Source organism: Stenella coeruleoalba (assembly GCF_951394435.1).
Source record: "Stenella coeruleoalba genome assembly, chromosome: 8".
NCBI classification, from domain to species: Eukaryota; Metazoa; Chordata; class Mammalia; order Artiodactyla; family Delphinidae; genus Stenella; species Stenella coeruleoalba.
The window spans coordinates 1,369,274-1,387,992 of NC_137154.1; the positions used below are offsets into that span (position 1 = coordinate 1,369,274).

The 18,719-nt window shown below is 63.4% G+C and overlaps 1 protein-coding gene across 4 annotated transcripts in view; it reads left to right on the plus strand.

Moving 5' to 3' along the window:
* LSP1 (lymphocyte specific protein 1) overlaps positions 1–18,719 on the plus strand; it is a 36,156-nt gene that overhangs the window by 6,759 nt on the left and 10,678 nt on the right. The window contains exon 1 of one of the 4 annotated variants that reach the window (XM_079929231.1): positions 6,038–6,193. The exons of 1 other annotated variant lie outside the window; for it this stretch is intronic. In XM_079929231.1, the coding sequence (XP_079785357.1) occupies positions 6,132–6,193 (62 nt within the window). In that variant the 5' untranslated portion in view covers positions 6,038–6,131. Of the gene's footprint in view, positions 1–6,037; positions 6,194–8,882; positions 9,485–11,031; positions 11,104–18,719 lie in introns of those variants that run through there. 2 more of the 4 variants (XM_079929229.1, XM_079929232.1) reach the window with 2 other exon arrangements.

An 18,719-nucleotide genomic window follows, 5' to 3' on the forward strand; every position in this document is an offset into this window, starting at 1 on the left:
GATGGATGAGTAGATGGAGGGAAGGATGGATGGATGCATGGTGGGCAAATGGATGAATAGGTGGGTGGATAGATGAGTGGGTGGATGAATAGGTGGGTGGATGAGTGAATGGATGGATGGATGGATGGATGGATGGATGGATGGGTGATGGGACAGATGAGTGGTGGGTAGATGGATGGGTGGATGAATGGATATAGGTTGGTGGATGGATGGATGGATGATGGACGGATGGATAGGTAGATGGATGAGTGAATTAATGGATGGAAGGATGAAGGGTGGATGAATAGATGGATGATGGGTAGATGGTTGGATGAATGAATGGATGGATGGAAGGATGGACGGACAGATGGATGGATGGATGGATGAGTGAATGAACGGGTGAATGGATGGGTGGGTGGATGAGTGGATAGATGAGTGTATAGATGAATGTTGGGTAGAATAATGGGTACAGAATGAAGGGATGGTTGGATGGATAGATGATGGGTGGATGGATGAGAAGACAGGTGAATGGATGGATGAATGAATGGATGGATGGATGGATTATGGATGAATGAATGTGTGGATGGACGGGTGAATATATGGATGATGGATGGATGGATGGATGAGGGGTGGATTAGTGGATGGCTGAATGGGTGGATGAATGGATGAGTGAATGGTTGGATGGATGGATGGGTGGATGGACGGGTGATTGGATAGATGAATTTTGGGTAAATGGATGGGTGGATGGATAGGTGAGTGGATGGATGGATGTATAACGGGCAGATGGATGGATAGACGGATGGGTGATGTATGCATGGATGTGTGAATGAATGGATTGATAAATGTATGAATGGAGGGATGTTTGGATGGATAATGTGTGAATTGATTGGTGGATGGGTTGATGGACGGATGGATGGATTGGTGGTTGGATGGATGAGTGAATGGATGAGTGGATGGATGGGTGGATGGATGGATAATGGGTAGATAGAAGGGTGGATGGGTGGATGGATGGGTAGATGGATGGATGGATGTGTAATGGGTGGATGGATGGATTGATGGATGGATGGGTGGATGAATGAAGGGATGGGTAGATGGAGAATTATGGGTGGATGGATGGGTAGATGAGTGGATAGATGGATGGACGACTGAACGGTTGGATGGGTGGATGGATGGATAGATGGAGGGATGAGTGAATAGATGGACTGATGAATGATGGGTGGCTGAATGGGTGGATCGATGAGTGGATGGATGACTGTATGGGTGGGTGGATGCATGAATGAGTGAATAAAGGAATGAATGGATGCATGGATGATGGATGAGTGGATGAGTGGATGGCTGGATGGGTGGATGGATGGATGGGTGGATGGATGGTTGGGTGGATGGACGGGTGATTGGATAGATGAATTTTGGGTAAATGGATGGGTTGATGGATAGGTGAATGGATGGATGGATGTGTAATGGGCAGATGGGTGGGTGATGTATGTGTGTATGTATGTATGGATGGGTGAATGAATGGATTGATAAATGTATGAATGGAGAGATGTTTGGATGGATAATGTGTGAATTGATTGGTGGATGGGTGGATGGATGGATGGATGGATGGATGGATGGATTGGTGGTTGGATGGACGGATGGATGAGTGAATGGATGGATGGATGGATGGATGGATGGATGGATAATGAGTGGATAGATGGGGGGGATGGGTGGTTGGATGGGTGGGTGGGTGGATGGATGGATGGATGGATATGTAGTGGGTGGATGGTTGGATGGGTGGATGGATGGATGAATGAATAGTTGGATAGATGGAGGTTGAGTGAATGAACAGATGGATGATGGGTGGATAAATGGGTGGATATATGGGTAGATGAGTGAATAGATGGATAGATGGATGGATAGATGAATGATGGGTGGATGAATGGGTGGATGGATGCGTGAATGAATGAACGGGTAGATGGATAGATGGATGGATGAATTGGTGTATGGACACACGGAGTGGAATTATGAATTGGTGGATGGGTAGATAAATGTAATGTTACAGATAAACGACTGGACAGATGAATATAGATGTAATTGGATAATGGGTAGAGTTTTAGATGAACAGATAGGCAAATATAGAAAGAGACAGAAGAATAGGAAGACAGATACTGAGTAAATAGATGTATGGCTTGGTGCTGGATGAACTATTGAAGAGATAAATTGGTGAAGAGTCAGACCTAAATCAGGGATTTTTCACTCACTGTTCTCTTTTCCTAGAACACTTTCTTCCATCGATGTGTGGAGCTACTCCACTCAAGTGTCTTTACAAGTAAGGAAAGGCTTATTCCTCCCCATGAGGCTTTCTTTGACTCTCATATATAAAATGTCACCCCCCCTCCATAACTCCATATCCTCTTACCCTGAATTCCATCTTCTATAGCATTTACCGCCATCTGATACATTGCAATATATATTTCCTTGTTTATTTATTTTTTATTCCCACTAAATGTCATTTTGTGAGAACAGGAACTTTGCTAATTCTAAACAACTCCAGCACCTAAAAAGTGAATACAGTCAGCATTCAATAAGTTTGTGGAAAAATATATGGATAAGTGGAAAAATATATAAAGATAAATTTAGAGATGAATGACTAGGTGGTTGTTTGGATGAGATGTGGATGAATGAATAGATGAATGAAAATAACCGTAACTAACATTTATTGGCAATTTACTATGTTCCAACTACTGTTTTAAGTATTAACTCATCTGGATGGCCTTATGGGCAAAATAATGGACAACTATGTATACGGCAGGACAAACATATACGTATTCATGCACAATTGGATGTCTGACTTGCTAGGTGGCAAGACGGTTAGACATATGGATGGATGAATAGGCAGATATACGAATGGATCTATGAAAGGGAAGGATAAATAGTAAAATATTTAGATAAATGGGAGGACAGTAGAATATTTGGAGAGATAGAAGAATGTATTAAAGAATGAACAAATAGTTCACCAGTTGCATATATGGGCAGATAGATATACAAATTGATGAATACATAGATAATAGTAATTAACATATTGAGTAGATATTATGTTCAGGATAGGTGGATGACTAGCTAAATGCTTCTTTTAAGTGTGTTACATGTTTTACATGTATTAAGGCATTTAAATAAATGGATGGATGGATGGGTATGTACATGGATGGATGAATGGAGGGATAGATGAGTGGGTGGGTGGGTGGACACTTGCTCAATGAAGAAATGTAAAGAAATAGGGATGGACGTGAGTATATACACATTGAATGGATTGAATGAATTGATGGAAGAATATATTGCTTACATGGACAATTGAATGGATAGATATATTGAGAAATTGATGGATTCATAGACGATACAAGGAAAAACAGATAGCTGTATAGAGAGGACAGATGGAGAGCATGGATGGATGGATGGATGGAGGATGGATGGACAGATGGAGGATGGACTGATGATGGATGGAGGATGGATGGATGGGTGGATGGATGGATGGATGGACTTACGGAGTATGGATGGATGGACGATGGATAGAGGATGGATCAATAGATGATGGGTGGAGGATGGATGGATGGAGGATGGATGGAGGATGGGTGGATGGTGGATAAATGGATGGATGGATGGATGGATGGACAAATAATGGTACAGTTGACATCAAATACTCTGCCCTATTGTTCGCGTTGGGACATGCCCTAATTGGGAAACTGAGTCCTGACCACCGCATTTAAAGATCTTTTCTTGCTACCTCCCACCCATCAGTCTGATGAATAATCGTGCAACACTATTTAAGTTCTAGTGACAGGAAACTCCTGCCACCCCAAGGCAGCCCTCTACCCTGTGGAAATATTTTTCCTTCTTTTGAACCAAAATATACTTTGGCACATTTCATGCCTGGCTGTCTGTGACTGGGATTCCAGCAGTAAGAGCAGGAGGCAGGGGGAGACGGGCAGGTTGAGATGGAAGGGAAACACACGCTTACTTTCCCTGGGTGATCTGGCTCCGCTCGAGGCCTGGCCCCGTCGCCCTCCCTCCTCCCACCAGAATCCTGAGGTCTCCGCAGCTCCGGCTGGAGGCTGGGGATGGGCAATGGGCACAGCTGTTCTCTGCGGCACACCCCACATTCTCTGGCTCCTCTGGGTTGTGCGGGGGGAGGGGCAGGCTGTGGGCCACGGGCCACGGCCTGTTACGTGGGGGGGCGTCTGAGCCGGACGTCCCGACCCCCACAAAGTCTTCACCAGACAGCCACCACCTGAGCCACTGGGACCTATGGGCCACGTGGAATTCTTCTGACGCCGCTGCCCCCTCCAACACCCAGGGATTCACCCACGTGTCCACCTGCTTGCCGGTCCGAGCCTAACCTGACCCTTTGTCCACTCACACATATGCAGGTGCTCACTGGCCCTGACCGCCTGGCACAGCCAGAGGGCAGACTAGCTGGGGAAGCAAGAGGGCCATTGCTCTGCGTGCGGCCGTGGGGTGGAGGGAGGTGGCCGGGCCAGTGCTGTGGTGGCCAGCTGTCGGTAGACGGGCTTGGTTCCGGCTGTGCCGGGCCCCTGCTCTCCGACCTCGGGTACTAGTCTGAGCCTCGGTTTCCCCATCTGGGACACAGGTACGGTGGCGTCTGCCTGTCAGGGTGGTCGTGGGCATTGGCGAGCCTGGTGAGGTCCTGGATGTGAGATGGCTCGGCCCGGAGCTGGCCCTTGGCGAGTCCCGGCGAGTCCCAGCGAGCGAGCCCGAGTCTGGTCCCTCCCTGGTCCGGCCACTCGCCTCGCGTGTGCTCCAGTGAGTCACGGCGACTCAGCCCAACCGGAGAAACAGTGGGCTGGGCTGCTCCTCCTGGGGCCTTGGCCAGAGCCCGGGGGCAAGGGGGGCCGCTGGCCAGGCCACCACACCGACCTCGTGCCACTGGCCACTTCTGGGGAGCATGGCTCTCCCATCCCGACGGGAGAGGCTGTGTTGGCCTCTGCCTTGTGGGGTGTCGCTGCTCCGACCTTCCAGTGCCGTCTGGCAGGGGACGGGGGAGGGCAGCAGCCTCCCCACTGGGGAGCAGACAGGATTCCTGGGGTGCCCCGGCCTCCCCCGTGAGGTGATAACAGGAGCAGAGGGCTGGAAAGAAACAAAGGGAAAATGGAGAACGGGAGGGAGGGGAGAGGAGGGAGGGGGAGGAGGGAGAAGAGGAAGGGAGGGGAGAGGAAGGGAGGGGGAGGGAAGGAGGGAGACAGAGATAGAGACAGAGAGACACCAGAGGGAAAAGAAAGGAGAGAGGGGCTGAGTGTGGGACCAGGGAGGCCGGGGGGCAACGGAGGAAGGAGCACGGGCCCCGGGCCGGGCTGGGCAGGGCCGTGGAGAGGGCCAGAGGGCAGCTAGGCCAGGGCTGGGCAAGGGGAGAGGCGGGCAGGGATGGGGAAGCAGATGTGGGGGACCAGGCACCAGTGAGCGATGGAGATGGGATGCAGGAGGGAGGAGCCTGCAAGGCAGGGAGCGGCCGCCAAGGTGGCCAGGGCAGGGGAGGGGGGAGGCGGGAGAGGAGGAGGGAGGGAGGCTGCCGCCTGCCCATCACAGGCCTCTGAGGTCCTGCTAAGCCCCCAGGCTGCTGGGCTGCGAGGGTTTTCTCTCTGACATTTTTACTAGTCTCAGAAGGAGGGGGAGGTGGAGGTGGAGAAGACCGAGGGGGGCGGGGGAGGGGGCTGGGGGGAACCAACGGGAAGCAGCTGCTAGGCGTCCTGGAGCGGGAGAGGGGCCGCGAGACCCAGAGTCCGCGAGGCCGCAGAGGCAGGGACAGAGGGGCACTCGGACAGCCCGGGGGCAGCCAGTGGGGAGCTGGCCCAGGGGACCCCCAGGGGCCAGAGGGGCCAGGACAGACAGGCGGAGGGTCACAGACCAACAGACACAGAGAGGAGGCAGGGGAGGGGGTGTCAGAGCCAGAGACCAGCCAGCCAGCCAGAGGGAGAGACAGAGCAAGAAGGAGGGAAAGGGGGAAGGAGAGAGAGAGGGGGGAGAGGGTCCCAGTGGCAGGGGGAGTGGAGGGGGCAGGGCAGCCGCAGAGGGCCGCAGGCAGGAGCCTTTGAAGAAGCAGCCGCAGCGTCCCGTCCCCAGGGCTGGGGTCAGGCCAGGTCGCCGGCCAGGCGGGCGGCCGCATCATGAGCAGCTCTGCGCTCCTGAGAAGGAATTCTAGCAAACAGGGCCTGGAGAGCCTCCTGAGGTAGGTCCCTCCGCCCAGGCTGGGGCGCGGAGGGCAGGGCAGGGTGCCCGCGCTGGTGCCACCCACGGAGGACTGGCACCGCGGAGCCTGGGCCGCCTGGGCGTGGGGCTCCCCAGCCTCCCCCAGGAGCCTGGCCCCAGCCCGGCAGCTCTGCGGCCCCTGTGCCGCGGGCAGGGTGTGGGGTGCACCAGGCTGTGGGCCTGGCGTGCGCACGTGCGTGTGGGTGCGTGCGCGCGGGCCCGTCCCTTCCTCTGCGCCCCCAACATCGCGTCCTCTTCTCCCAACTGCACCGCCGGGCCTCAGGCAGTGGCCACTCTCTGCTCGAAGACCCTTCCCCGGGCCCTGGGTCTCTGCGCAGGCTGCACTCCCCGGCTGAAGAGCGTGGCCCCAGCGTGGCCTCCGAGGCCTCCTCTGGTCCTGCAGGCCCTCGGGGACTGTCCAGTCACCCCTTACTTTACAGATGATGAAACTGGACTTAGTACCACATTCACCACCCCGGCCCTTCGGGCACCAGCCCAGCGCGGAAGGGGCCGCGGGCCACGTGAGTTCTTGGGCCTCAGAGCCGGATCTTCCCGAGCTGGAATCCTGGCTCCTGCATCCTCGGGCCATGGGCCAGTGCCCAGTCCTCTCTGGGCCTCAGTTTCCTCCTCTGTAAGGTCGGGGTGTGGTGGCCCTGCCTCGCAGAGTCCTGGAAAGAGAGCAGAAGCAAAGTGCCGCAGGTGGGCTCAGAGCCGCTGCGCACTGTGGGCGGCTCCCTGCCTCCCTCTGAGCCGCCTGCAATGCCCTTCCTCCTCCTCCACCCTTCCAGGCATCTAAGGCCCAGCGGAAATGCTGCCTCCTGCGTGCAGCCCGCCTCGGCTTCTCCTGAGCTTGGAGGACTGCCCTCTTCTGCCAGGCCTGCGGGCCTGCTCCCTGCCCCCTTGGACGGCATGGCACAGGCTGGGCAGGCTGCCAGCTCCTGGAGGGCACCGGCATCCCTCAGCATTCCCAGTCCACCCCAGCTCTGACTCTGGGATGAGGGGGTCAAGGTGTGCAGGTGGGCTTAGCAGCCTCTGAGGGGAGTTGAGAACAGCCCCGGGCCCCGTCAGCAGGGTCTCTGCAGTCACGGAGGGATGGCTCTCTCCCTGCCCCACCCTGGCCTGGCCTTAGGGCTGCGACCCCAGGGTGGGGCCCAGAGAGAGGGTTGGAGGGGGCCCTGCTGGGCGTGCTCCCTTGGGGCCCCGCTCTGCCCGTGGAGAAGGCAGGCCCCCCTGGGTCTCCTGGGCTTCACACCTGCCCAATCCACGTGTCTCAGGCGGGACCTCCCGTTCCTGTCAGTTGGGATGTGTCCTCCCAGGAGTCACTGCTGTCCCCCGTCCCCAGTCTGTGGTCCAGGAACAGAGGAGTGCCTGCTGGGTCAGTCCCCGGGGCTCCCCAGCGCCATGTAACAAATGGGGATACCGAAGCCATGGGAGCGCGTTGCCCAGCCCGCTGTGGGGGGTGGTGCAGGGGGAGCCCCAGGGCCTGGCTGTGTGCACAAGCATCTGTTGTCACAAGCATCCGTCCAGGTATGACTTTGGCTCAGCTCCCAGACCTGGTGCCAGGTTGCTGACCTGGGTGAGCGGGGGGCGAGCTGGAGGCGCCAGCGGGGCTCAGGGGGTGCAGCTGGACTGAGGGTGGGGGCAGGTGGGCACGAGCCCCGAGGACCCAGGCATGTGGCCAGCCAGGGCAGGGACGGGAGGAAACCTCCCTCTGAGCTCCCCGGGGACTCCCGCTGTGGAGGGTGGGGCGGGGGGGGAGCACGCAAGGGTCCCTCGTGAAGAGTCGTGGAGTGCGTCTGTCCGTCCGGCCACGCTGAGCAAGCCCCCTGCACGTGGTCATGCTCCCGACGACGTGCACAGACCCGCGCACGCTCCAGGCCCCTGACCCAGCGGCCGGCGGGGCTACACATCGCACACCACACACAGATGTGACTTCCTGCCGCCCTCTCTCCCGAATCCAATGGGCCTGCCGGCCGACAGGCCCCTTGTCCCCGATGGGAACAGAAAACAAGACTCGGAGAGGCTATGAGTCGCCCCGGGTCCCCTTGGGAGTGGGGAAGCCGTCCCCCTCGCCCCCTGCCTCACCCCAGTCCCTCACCTCGAACGCCTGGGCGCAGGGGAAGGGGGCCAGCAGAGGGGGCGCCGTCCCCTCCGTGACAAGCGCCGCGAGGGTTTGCTGACACCAGCAGTGGCTGGGGTGTAGACTGAATCCAGTTTAAGTGGATTAAAAGCGACCCTATGGGCCCGTAGGGAAATCGCCTCCCCGCCCCGCCCGCACCCCTCACCCAAGCGGCTCACGCTGGGCTGCGGCGTGTGGCCACCGGGTGCTGAGCGGAGCCGGTAGGCGGGCAGGGTCGGAGCCCAGGGCTGACCCCCTCCCCAGCCCCTGTGCCCCCAAGCCCAGCTCTGGCTGGGAGTCACTCCCGGACTCCTCCAGCCACCCTGGGGGATCCAAGCCTCTCCCCAGGCCCCCCCCCCAGTGTTAGGGGCCGTCGGAGGGCAGCGAGAGGACCCTGGGTCCATTCACTCCCAGAGGACGCTGACGCGGGGCCACCTGCCGGGTCACACGGTCCTCAAGGGCCTGGCTTTTTAAGGTAGGGGCTGAGCTGGCACAGTGCAAGGGGCTCCTGGTCCCCCAGGGGAAGCTCTGGGCGCCAGAGGAGCCCCCAGCCCCCGGCTCCCAGCACACATCCACCTCGGACACGTTGGTGATCTCCATGCCTGGCTCTCCCACCCTGGCCAGCCTGTCCCAGGAGGCCTCTAGGGAGCCCAAGTGGCAAGAGGGCGAGGGATGGGGCCGGCTGCGTGCTGGGCTGGCCCACGGGGACTGGGGGAAGCCAGGCCAGAAACTACGGTGTCAGAGGGGCGTGGCTGCTTTGGGCCCACCCAAGGGCCCGCATCCGGGGGTGGGGTGGGCGCCGGGCGCCCGGTGGGCGGTGCTGCCACGGGTCCGGGTGGTCTGTCGTTCAGAGCGGGTACTGCCCTGGGAGCCCGGGCGAGCCAGCAGCCGGGGGTACAGGGACCAAGTGGCCCAGCCCCTTGGGCAGGGTGTCAGGGCCGGAGCCCAGAGCGCTGAGGTTCAGGCCGGGCTCCAGCCCCGACCCGCAAACCAGAGTGGGAGAGAGCGGCAAGTGAGTGGCGGCCAGCGCGCACCGGGCACCTGGGGGCTGGCGCCCCTGTCCCTGCCAGAGCCTCGAGACGGCGCCCCACGGCTCCTGGGCCCTGAGGGACAGCTGGACAGGGTGTGGGCCCCAGGAGCGGCTCAGCACAGGTGGGTGGCCAGGGGCTGACCCACTGCAGGTGGGCGCTGGGTGGCACCAGACCCCGGCCCACCCCAGGAGGCGAGGGTGCCGGGCACATGAGGGACGGCTGCTGCCCATGACGGGCGGGGAGGTCCTGAGGCTTGTGGAGGTGAGGCTGCGGCTGGGGTGTGCCCTGTGGACCCTGAGGCTCTCCCGCCGGGATGTGTCCTTCCCGGTGGTGGGTGGAAGAAGTGGGGGGAAGACAGAGTGGAGAGGGCAAGGGGCAGCGGGGCCCCTGTGAAGACAGAAAGGGGACGTGTGGGGACAGGACGGGATGAGGGCAGGGGACAGGACAGTGGTCAAAAGGAGGGAGAGGCAGCAAAGGAGGGGCTGGACGAGGCAGGAGATGGGGATGCTCGAGGGGTCCTGGGATGAAGGAAGGGGCCCCCGGGGGCCGGGTGGAGTGGGCACCCAGTACGGGGGGATGGGGAGGGCAGCAGTGACCACCGCCTGCGGTGACCCTCCCGGGAAGGTGCGTGAGGGCAGGCAGGTGAGAGAAGGGAAGGCGGGGAGAAAAGGGAAGAGAAGGAGAGGAAAACCCAGTGAGGAGAGGGGAGGAGGCAAGGGGGCCCGGAGGCGGCACCCCATTCCTGGGCTGGGCCCTCCTGGATGGTGACCCAGGGGCTGCGGGGTTGGTACCCTGCCTGTGCCTCCTTGGGGTGGGGGGCCCCCAGTGAGACGCTGCATCTCTGAGCCTCAGTTTCCTTGCCCGTGGAGGGTCACTTTGTCCCTTTAATGGGGTCGTTCCGGCCGAGCCCCTAGCTCTTGGCCAAGACTTTGGGGACAGAGGACCGGGGTCTGGTGGGACATCCAGAAGCGTGGCGCCCCACAGAGCCGCTGAGGCTGAGCCCACACCCCTACCTGTGCGGGCGGGGAGGCCGGGGTGTTGGCCCCGCCCTGGGGGACAGGCAACAGGGTCTGCAGAATCACAAGACACACAGCCAGGGTGGCATGACAGAGTGAATTAGGGCCGGTCCAATGGCAAAGCCCCTGCACCCCCAGAATGATCGCTCCCAAGGGGTCAGGGATGAAGGAGCACCTTGAAGGAAGGGCTGGGGGCTGCGTGTTGGGGGCTCCGGTGGCACAAATGGTGTGGAGGCATCAGGGAGAGGGTCCCGCTGCTCCGTGCACGTGGGGACCCAGGGATCTCGGGGAGGGCGGAGCCAGGAGCAGACGGACAGGTGGTCAGATGCCAGGCTGCACCTCCTGCCCAGGTGGGCAGACAGGTTTGGACGACGTGCAGACCCCGGGACTCGGCGGAGGAAGAGAACCCCTTTGGTGCCGACCGCGGGGAGAGCCACGTGTGGGGCCTTGGGGAGTGGGAGGTGGACCCGGGGCTCCGCACAGGAGGAGGGGGAGGGGGTGGCAGAGGCTCCAGCCAGTGCCAGCCACCGGTCGCGTGTCCTGGAGCGTGCCAGGGCCTGGCCCCGTGAGCGCTCTGAGGGCTGTGCCAGGCAGTCCCAGCTGGGCTCGGCAGCGTCCGGCTCTCCTGGAGGGCCGTCCGGCGCCAGGAGGAGACTGGGCCGGGCCCGGGGATGCGGCTGGAGCTGGTGCTGTGCGGTCAGCCCCCGGGTCCCATCCCCCGGAGGTCGGCCCGGGTGATGCAGTGTGTAGGCGTAGGGGTGGGCAGGGCGACTCACTGGTGTGAGGATGGGGCGGGGGTGCCTAGGGAGGTCTCCTGGGCTGCCGCGGCATTTGGCCCAGGCCCCCGCGGCGCTGTGGTCAGTGACTCGGAGGGGAAAGGAAAGACCCGTGTGCGTGGGGCACAGGGCAGAGGGGGGAGCGGCGAGCGCAGGGCCAGCGCCGGCCGCAGGCACGCCAGCCACCCCCAGCCCAGATGGGCAGGCTGCTCTGAGCAAATGGGGGCAGAGGTGTAGAAGAGCCAATGCCAGGAGGCCGACCATGGAGCCCATCACAAGAGGTAGGCCATCCAGCCAGAGGGAGGCGACAGGCTGGGCAGCGGGACGTTCAGCTCTGCTGTGGACCCCACGCTGGGGACCGAGCCTTGACGACCCGGGGGAAGCCTGAGGTAGAGGGGCTCAGGGGCCGCGTGCCCACTTTCCAGGCTCGGCGGGGTCTTCGGGGCCCAAGGCGTGGGGCTCTGTAGGGCTGAGCTGTGAGAGGGGGTAAAGCCCCACGAGGAGGGTCACAGACTCCTTAGGCAGGGCCGTTTGCCAGTGCGTGGGCGCCTGGGTGGCAGTGAACTCCGGCTGGGCACCTTTCCCATCTGGCTGTTTGCGGGGGTGGGGTGGGGTGCTGGGGGGTCCACCCGACCAGCCTGGAAGACTTTGGGGTCAGTGGTGTGACGGGCAGGCCTGCCCTGCTGTCGCCCCCACCAGCATCAGAGCCTGGTCCCCCGGGGGCCGCGTGGGTCCCGAGGCGGCCGCTGCGTCCCAGGTCTGGGGAGGAGGCAGCAAGAACCCAGGCGTCCGGCACTGCACGGTGGGCAGCAGCGACTGAAGCAGGGATGGGGGCCCAGCCAGAGGGCAGGGTGGGGTCTTGCATGGGGCGTGCAGCGAGTGGGCCGCACCGGGGAACGGGGCTGGCACAGGTCTGGGACCGGGCAGGTCTGCGGCAGGATGTAGAGCCGGTGTCCATGGGAACAGAGGCCCCTCCCACACCACCCTGTCCTGCAGGTGGGGAGGCAGGAGACGGGCACACCGGTCTGGGAGGTACCGGGACTGTGGGTCACACGGTAGAGGGTGGGCTTCACCTCTGGACCCCGGGGGAGGATGGGAAGAGAGAGGCGGGGCTGTGGTGGGGGTCCCGGCTCTGTGTGCTGTGCCCCGTCCATGCCCGCCTCCCTTGGCCGCGATGCCCCTCGTCGTGTCTTCTAGCGGCCACCTTCCTCTCTCCCAGGGCCTCCTCCCACTGTGGCCCCTTGTCCCTCCAGGCTGGGTGCAGGCACAGGGGCCCCCTCACCTGAGAGGGCCTCTTGCCAGTGACTGCCCCCCAAATAAAACTTGCTATAGGGGTCCTCTTCTGGGGCCCTTGAGCCACAGTGTGGGGTCAGCACTGGTTTTCCTGGCGGCCTCTAAGATCTGTAAGGGCAGAGGAAATGGCACCCATCTCTGGGTCCCTAGCACCTGGCAAAGCAAAGTGCTGGCAAAGAAAGGGAGGGGGAGGGAACGGGGGTGGGGAGAGGGAAGGGCATGGGGAGACAGAGGCCCTGGGGATGGAGGAACGCGAGAACACAGGTCATCCCAGGCAGGCTGAGGGGAGCTGTCTGCGCTGGCTGGGAGGCTGTGGAGCAGGTGTCGGGTGTCGGGGTGTCGTCCGGGGTAGCCCGGCCCAGGGAGGGAGGCTGGGGCGGTGACGGTGGGGGGCTGTGGTCCCCCGTCTCCCCTTACCAGGGGAGACCTCAGGCCCTGCAGCATCATCTCCCGCTTTCTTGTCAGCTCTAAGGTGGGGTGCCAGCCGGCCGAGAACCGGGCGGTGGAACTGCCCCAGCTGAGCGGGGTCTGGAGCCGGCAGACGTGGCCCCCAGGGGCCAGTGGGGTGAAGGCCCAGAGGAGACGGGGACGGGGGCTTGGCCCGAGGGTCCCTGGTGGCTGGAGGGCCGAGGCAGAGGCAGCCTCCCCAGTTTGCCCCGGGGCTGGCTGGAAAGTCGTGCAGGAGGGGGTCGTCGCCTTTGGGGGCTCTGGGCAGGGCAGTTGGGGTTCCCCCGAATGAGACGCCCCCCAAGAATTGCCCCACTGGGAGAAGACGAAGGGGTGTTGGGCACGGAGGCCACACTGTGATGCGCAGATTCGGCCCGTCTGCTGTGAGACGGGGCGGTGCCCCCTAGGGGCGGGAGGCAGTGCCGGCGGCGGGGTGGGGTCTGGGCTGACGCACTGCTGATGAACAGGCCCCACCCACAGGCTGCTCTGGCCGCTGCCCCAGGGCCACCGGCCCAGGTCCCAGAGCCCTCCCCTCCCTCGGGGCTGGGGAGCAGCTGCGGTCCTGGGGGGGCAGGACGCTCTGCCCTTCATCTCTGGGCCGCCCTAGGGTGCTGTAGCCTCGGGGCGCGTGAGCCCCTGCAGGGTTGGCCTCTCTCCTGCTAGCTTCCGGCTCCCAGAGGCCGTGGCGGTGCCACCTCCCCCGAGCTCCGCCCGGTGCCCTGGAGACACAGCCGCCCTGGCCCACGCCCTTCGGGGTGCCATCCTCTCTGCGGTTGTGGGGAAAGCCAGCTTTGCAGGTAGATGTCCCCTCATCCAGGGAGGCTTCCTGCACGTGACCTGCTCACGTGGCCAAGAGGAACATGGGGCGGGGTGCGGGCCGGGCCTCCCCTGCTGGGACTGCAGCCTCCTTCTTGGGGACACAGGTCTGCCGGCAGTGCCAGCCGTGGGGAAGCGGGAGCTGGGCCCGCCTCGGGGGGTGGTCTCAGTTTTACTCCCTGCCCAGTGGGTCAGCACCCCTTTTAACGGCTGGGGAGCTTGAGGCTGGGCCTGAGGTCTCCCCCTGCAGAGGAGGGTCAGGGAGACAGTACAGAGCCACAGCCTGGCTCGCCCGCCCTCTCCTCCCTGGAGCGCCTGGACTGCTTCCCAGGCCCAGCAGCGGCCCCTCCCCGGGCAGCCTGGGCCCTCCCTCCTGCCGGGGTGACTGACAGCCATCCCTCCTGCCCCTCCACGCCCCGTCCCTGCGGGCCTCATCGGGTCACCCCGAGGATGGCAACGGGCTCCCCACCTCAGGTCCCCTCCAATCACCCTCTCCCCTGCTTGGAAACTTTGGTCTCCCCCAGACCCACAGCTTAGCCTCTGCACCCCATCTTCCCGGGTCCTTCTCTGCCCCTGAGTCCTGCCCCACAGGACTCTGGAAGAGCTGGCACTCCCACACCCCCAGCAGAGGGGGACCCCGAGGCCCCCAGTGGAGGCTGACCCTGTGACCGCCCCCCTGGACAGCAGGCCCTGGGGGTGCCCTGCAGGGCAGGGAGGGGCCGGAGCAAGGGAAACCAGAGGGAACCTCTGGCCTAGAGCCCCTAGGGGCTTGGTGCCCCCCAGCCTTTCCCTCTCGGGGTCCCCATGGCTCCCTTAGAGGTTATTCATCCCCAGGTGAGCTGGGCCCCTCCCCACCTGCCGTTCCTTCCTACTGACTATCTCCCCGAGGTCTCCACGCACCCCGCACGTCCAAGCTCAACTCAGTGACCGCCCCCCCACAAGGCGGACCCCTCCCAGGTGCCCACCTCTCCCCTCCTGTCCCTTTGCCCCTGCAGCACCCAGGCTGCAGCTTCCCCCCCTAACTGCCCCCCGCCCCCAGCCGGCATCTCCCCCTTCTCCACGTCCCAGCTGGGCCTCCCTCCCAAATGCTGATCTGACGGCACCTGTGCTGGCATGGGCTCGCCCGGGGACACCCCACGGGGGAGGCGGGGCACCACTGGGAGCTCTCCCGCCCGCTGGCCCTGCCTCTGCTCTTGCCCTCAGCCTCTGAGGCTCATCTTTCAGACTCAAGTTCAAGTTCGATTCCTGAGCTTCCCTGGACAGTGGGGTGGGGCTTGCCCTGTGGGGTGTCTCCCTGGCATAAGACACCCAGTGGGGTACAGACACGCCCAGGAAGGCACTGCTGAAGGGGGGTGGGCCGGGAGGGGGGCTGGACCAGTGCCAGGGCAGTCGGGAGGGCAGGGGGGCGGTGGCCAGGTTCCCAGCAGCCGCGGCTCCCGTGCCCACACCCTCTGCCACCCCGCCCGCTGCCCACCTGCTCGCTCGGGGCCATCTCTGTGCCTGGCTCACCCCTCACAGCTGCCTCACTGCACAGATGAGTGACAGCCAGCATCCCGGTGCCCGCCGTGGACCCTCCCCCGGGCTGCCTGGGCGGGACCCACGCTGCCCACCATTGAGGGGCACCCCTTGAGTTGTGGGGTGCGGGTGCTGCCCAGGCACCACTGCCCTCTCCTGAGCTCCCGGCGGGGCCCAGTCTCTGCGCTCGGGGGCTGCTCTAAGCTGAGGTGGTGGGGGGTGCGTGCTGTCCCCCAGCCCCGGCAGCCAGGCTGGGTGGCCTCTCTGGGGCTCGGGTCCCCCCACACCCCGTCCCTTCACGCGTGGGCTCTGTGGTCACTTGAGGCGCCGGTTGCTCTGCAGATGTCCACCTTGGCGTACAAGACCCCAGGGCGGGGGCACGGGAGGGGACTGGACACCTTGATGGTCACAAGGAGACAGGGGCCCCCTGCTCCGGCTGGGTGACCAGCCCAGCTCCCCAGGCCTCCCAGCCAGCTCCTGCCCGTGGTATCCAGGGGACAATGGCCAGGAGGGTGCCCTGCAGGTCTCAAGGGGAAGTTCCCCACTTCTGGCCTGGCCCGCAGGCCGGTCCTCCCTTGGGCTCCGGCCCCCCAGCTGAGCCCCGAAGCTCTTTCCAGAAGGCTGAAAAGCTTTCAGCGTCGAGAAGCAGGTGGGGTGGCCGTGAGCTGCCTGCAGGGGGCAGAGTCGAGACGGGACCGAGGCCTGATGCCCCCTCTGGAACCGCCACAGGGCAGGGGAGGAAGGAGGTTGGGACCGCGGGGAGGGCCAGACCGGGCCCAGGACTGGCACCATCGAAGCCTTGGTGGAGACTGGGGGGCTGCGGAGGAAGGAGAGGAGGGGCCCAGTAGGCGGTAGACGCGTTCAGCAGGGCTAGCCCCTGAGCTTGGGGAGCCCAACTGAGGACGGGGGGCCATAGCCGGCCCGTTGGGGTCTGTGCGCACTCGTGTACCTGGTGGGGCGAGGCGCCACGCTGGAGCGTGACGGGGGGGGCTGCAGAGCCCATTCAGCAGCCCCTGGGGCTGAACCCTGGGCGCGCCCGGAGCCAGAGCAGACGCAGGAAAGAGATAATTGCATTTGTGCAGGAACACCAAATCCCTCGCAGCTGCGCACGGGCTGAGCCAGGGCCACGGGCGGGCCGGCCAGCCGACGCCAGCATCCTGACAGCTCCGCCGAGCGTGCCAAGGGGTCTGGGCCGCCGGCCGGGGGCGCCTTTCCCAGGCCAGAGGCCCCCACCCCACCCCAGGAGAGCCGCCCCCCTCTCAGTTCCCAGAACGAAACCCAGCTGTGGAACAGTGAGGGGGTGAGGTCATGGGAGGGGCCAGGAGGGGCCGCATTACTCACATCCTGGGGCAGGCGGGCGGGAAGGGAGGAGGCCCAGAGGAAAGGGGCTGAGCCGGCTCCGTCCTTGGGCCGCTGGGTCAGGGGCTGGGGGCCAGCGCAGCCTCTCCCAGTGTGGGGCTGTGGTGAGACCCCTACCCTGCTACCCTGCTCCGGCCCCCCTGAGCTCCCTGCCCCGAGGGCTCGGGGGTCACATGCAGACGGCGGGGAGCAGGGGTGGCCCTCGGAGGGGCCAGCTCCTCAGGAGCAATGTTCTCAGAAAACATGCCTTGGCCTCTGGCCAGGCGCGTTGTCAGGACGACGGCAGGAAAACACTAAACAGTGCTGGGGCCCCCTGGACGGCCCGGGGCCTGGGCTGCCACCTTGCCCTCACCTTGCTCCCCTGCCCGACTCTGTCAGCACATGGACGTCCGTGTGCACACGTGTGTGCACAAGTGTGCCTGGTGGGGGGCATTGGGACCCGTGCGTGGAGTGTGGGTGTGTGCGCCCACGTGGGCCTGAGTGGGGCTCAGGAGAAAGTGCGTACGTACACGTGTGCATTCCTGCCACGTGTGCGTGTGTGTGTGTGTTGGTGTGTGTGTGTGTTGGTGTGTGTGCCAGGCCCACTGTGCATTGCGCGGTTGAGTGCAGGCCTGCGTGGGGCTTTGCTGGCCGGGACACATCGCCCTACCGGTGGGCTGACCAGGCCGTGTGGCCTCTGCACTCAGCTGTGCCAGGGAAGGGTCCCCGGGGCTTGGGGGAGGGGCCTGGGGGGCAGGAGCTATCGTCCTGAGAGAGGCCCCACCTGGCCCACCACACATCCCACTGGGGCCCGTGTACACACCCCCACATGTTGGCTAAAAAAATCCCAAATGCCCAGCACAGCCATCGGCGTGTGCAGCTTGGACATGGCAGTGAAAGGGGTGCAGTGCTGGTCTCACCCCTTGGAGGAATCCCCCCGGGCGCCCCCAGGAGAGGCTGTGGGCACCTTCTGTCCCCCCACTGCCCTGCTAGGCTTCTGCCCTCCGTCTGGAGGGGCTGTTGGTGCTCATGTGGGGAGGAGCCCTGGACCCTAGGTCCCCAACATCCCCGAGATCACCCCAGCCTCTTCCTCCCCAGACAGGACGTGGCCCCCAGCCCCCAGCCGAGGGCCTGGAGCAGGACGCTGATGGGAGCCAGGTGTGGGGGATTAAGTGGCTCCCTGGGGCCCGGGTGGGGAGGGGGTGGGAGTCAAAGTCGCTTCTGAGGAGCGGCACGGGGCGGGGGGCGGACTGGGGGTGCCGAGGGCTGAGCAGGCGGTTCGGTTTGCGTGGCTGGGGTCCCGTGTGGCTGCCGCGGGGGGAGTGGGCCTCGAGCTGGGGCTATGGAGGGGCCTGGCTTTTGTCTGGGAGGCTCCGAGGAGACCTAGGAGAGATTAGATCATGTGCTGGCACGGCTGCCGAGACCACAGAGCCGGCCCACCCTGGCCAGGGGACGGGGGCCCTGAAGGAGCGGGCTGCGGGGTCAGGCGGGGGACACGGCAGGAAGGGGCTGAGACCCCAGCTCGGGGCAGTGAGCGCTGTGGAACGGAGACCCAGGACCCCGCTCCCGGGGCTCTGGGGGAGCTGGGGTGGCAGGCCGTGCCAGCTGGCCGAGGCCTGCGGTGCCCACCAGGTGCCAACAGCCTGAGATCTGCTGGGCCGGGGCTAGGGTCGTCTGGCCCCGGACCCCCGGTCTCAGGCCGACCTTGTGTGGACCCGAGGGAGGAACCCCAGGAAGTGTGGGAGTGAGGTCCCCTGCGCCTGCCTCTGCGTGGGCCTGTTTCCCCATTGACAGCACAGCCCGGAGAGACGCTGCACGGGGGCCGGGGGCGGGGGCGGTGTTGGGTGAGCTGAGAGCCCTTTTCGGGTCCTCCAGCAGGGCCGCCGTCTCCCACAGCACGGTGCTCCTGTGGGGCAGGAAGGATCGCCCCTGCTGGGATGGTCGCGTTAGGGGCATGGCTGCCTAGCTGGGCCGCCTGGGCCTGACCTCAGCCCAGGCCACCAGCGCCCAAGTGGCCGAGGCTACAGCCGCTTGACTCAGGTAGAACAAACGAGTGACCCCAGCTGTCCAGCGGCCACAGCCAGCTCTCCGCACCTCCGCCGGCTCTTCCTGTAGCCTCCGGGCCCTGCCTGGGGCCAAAGCTACACTAGCCAGT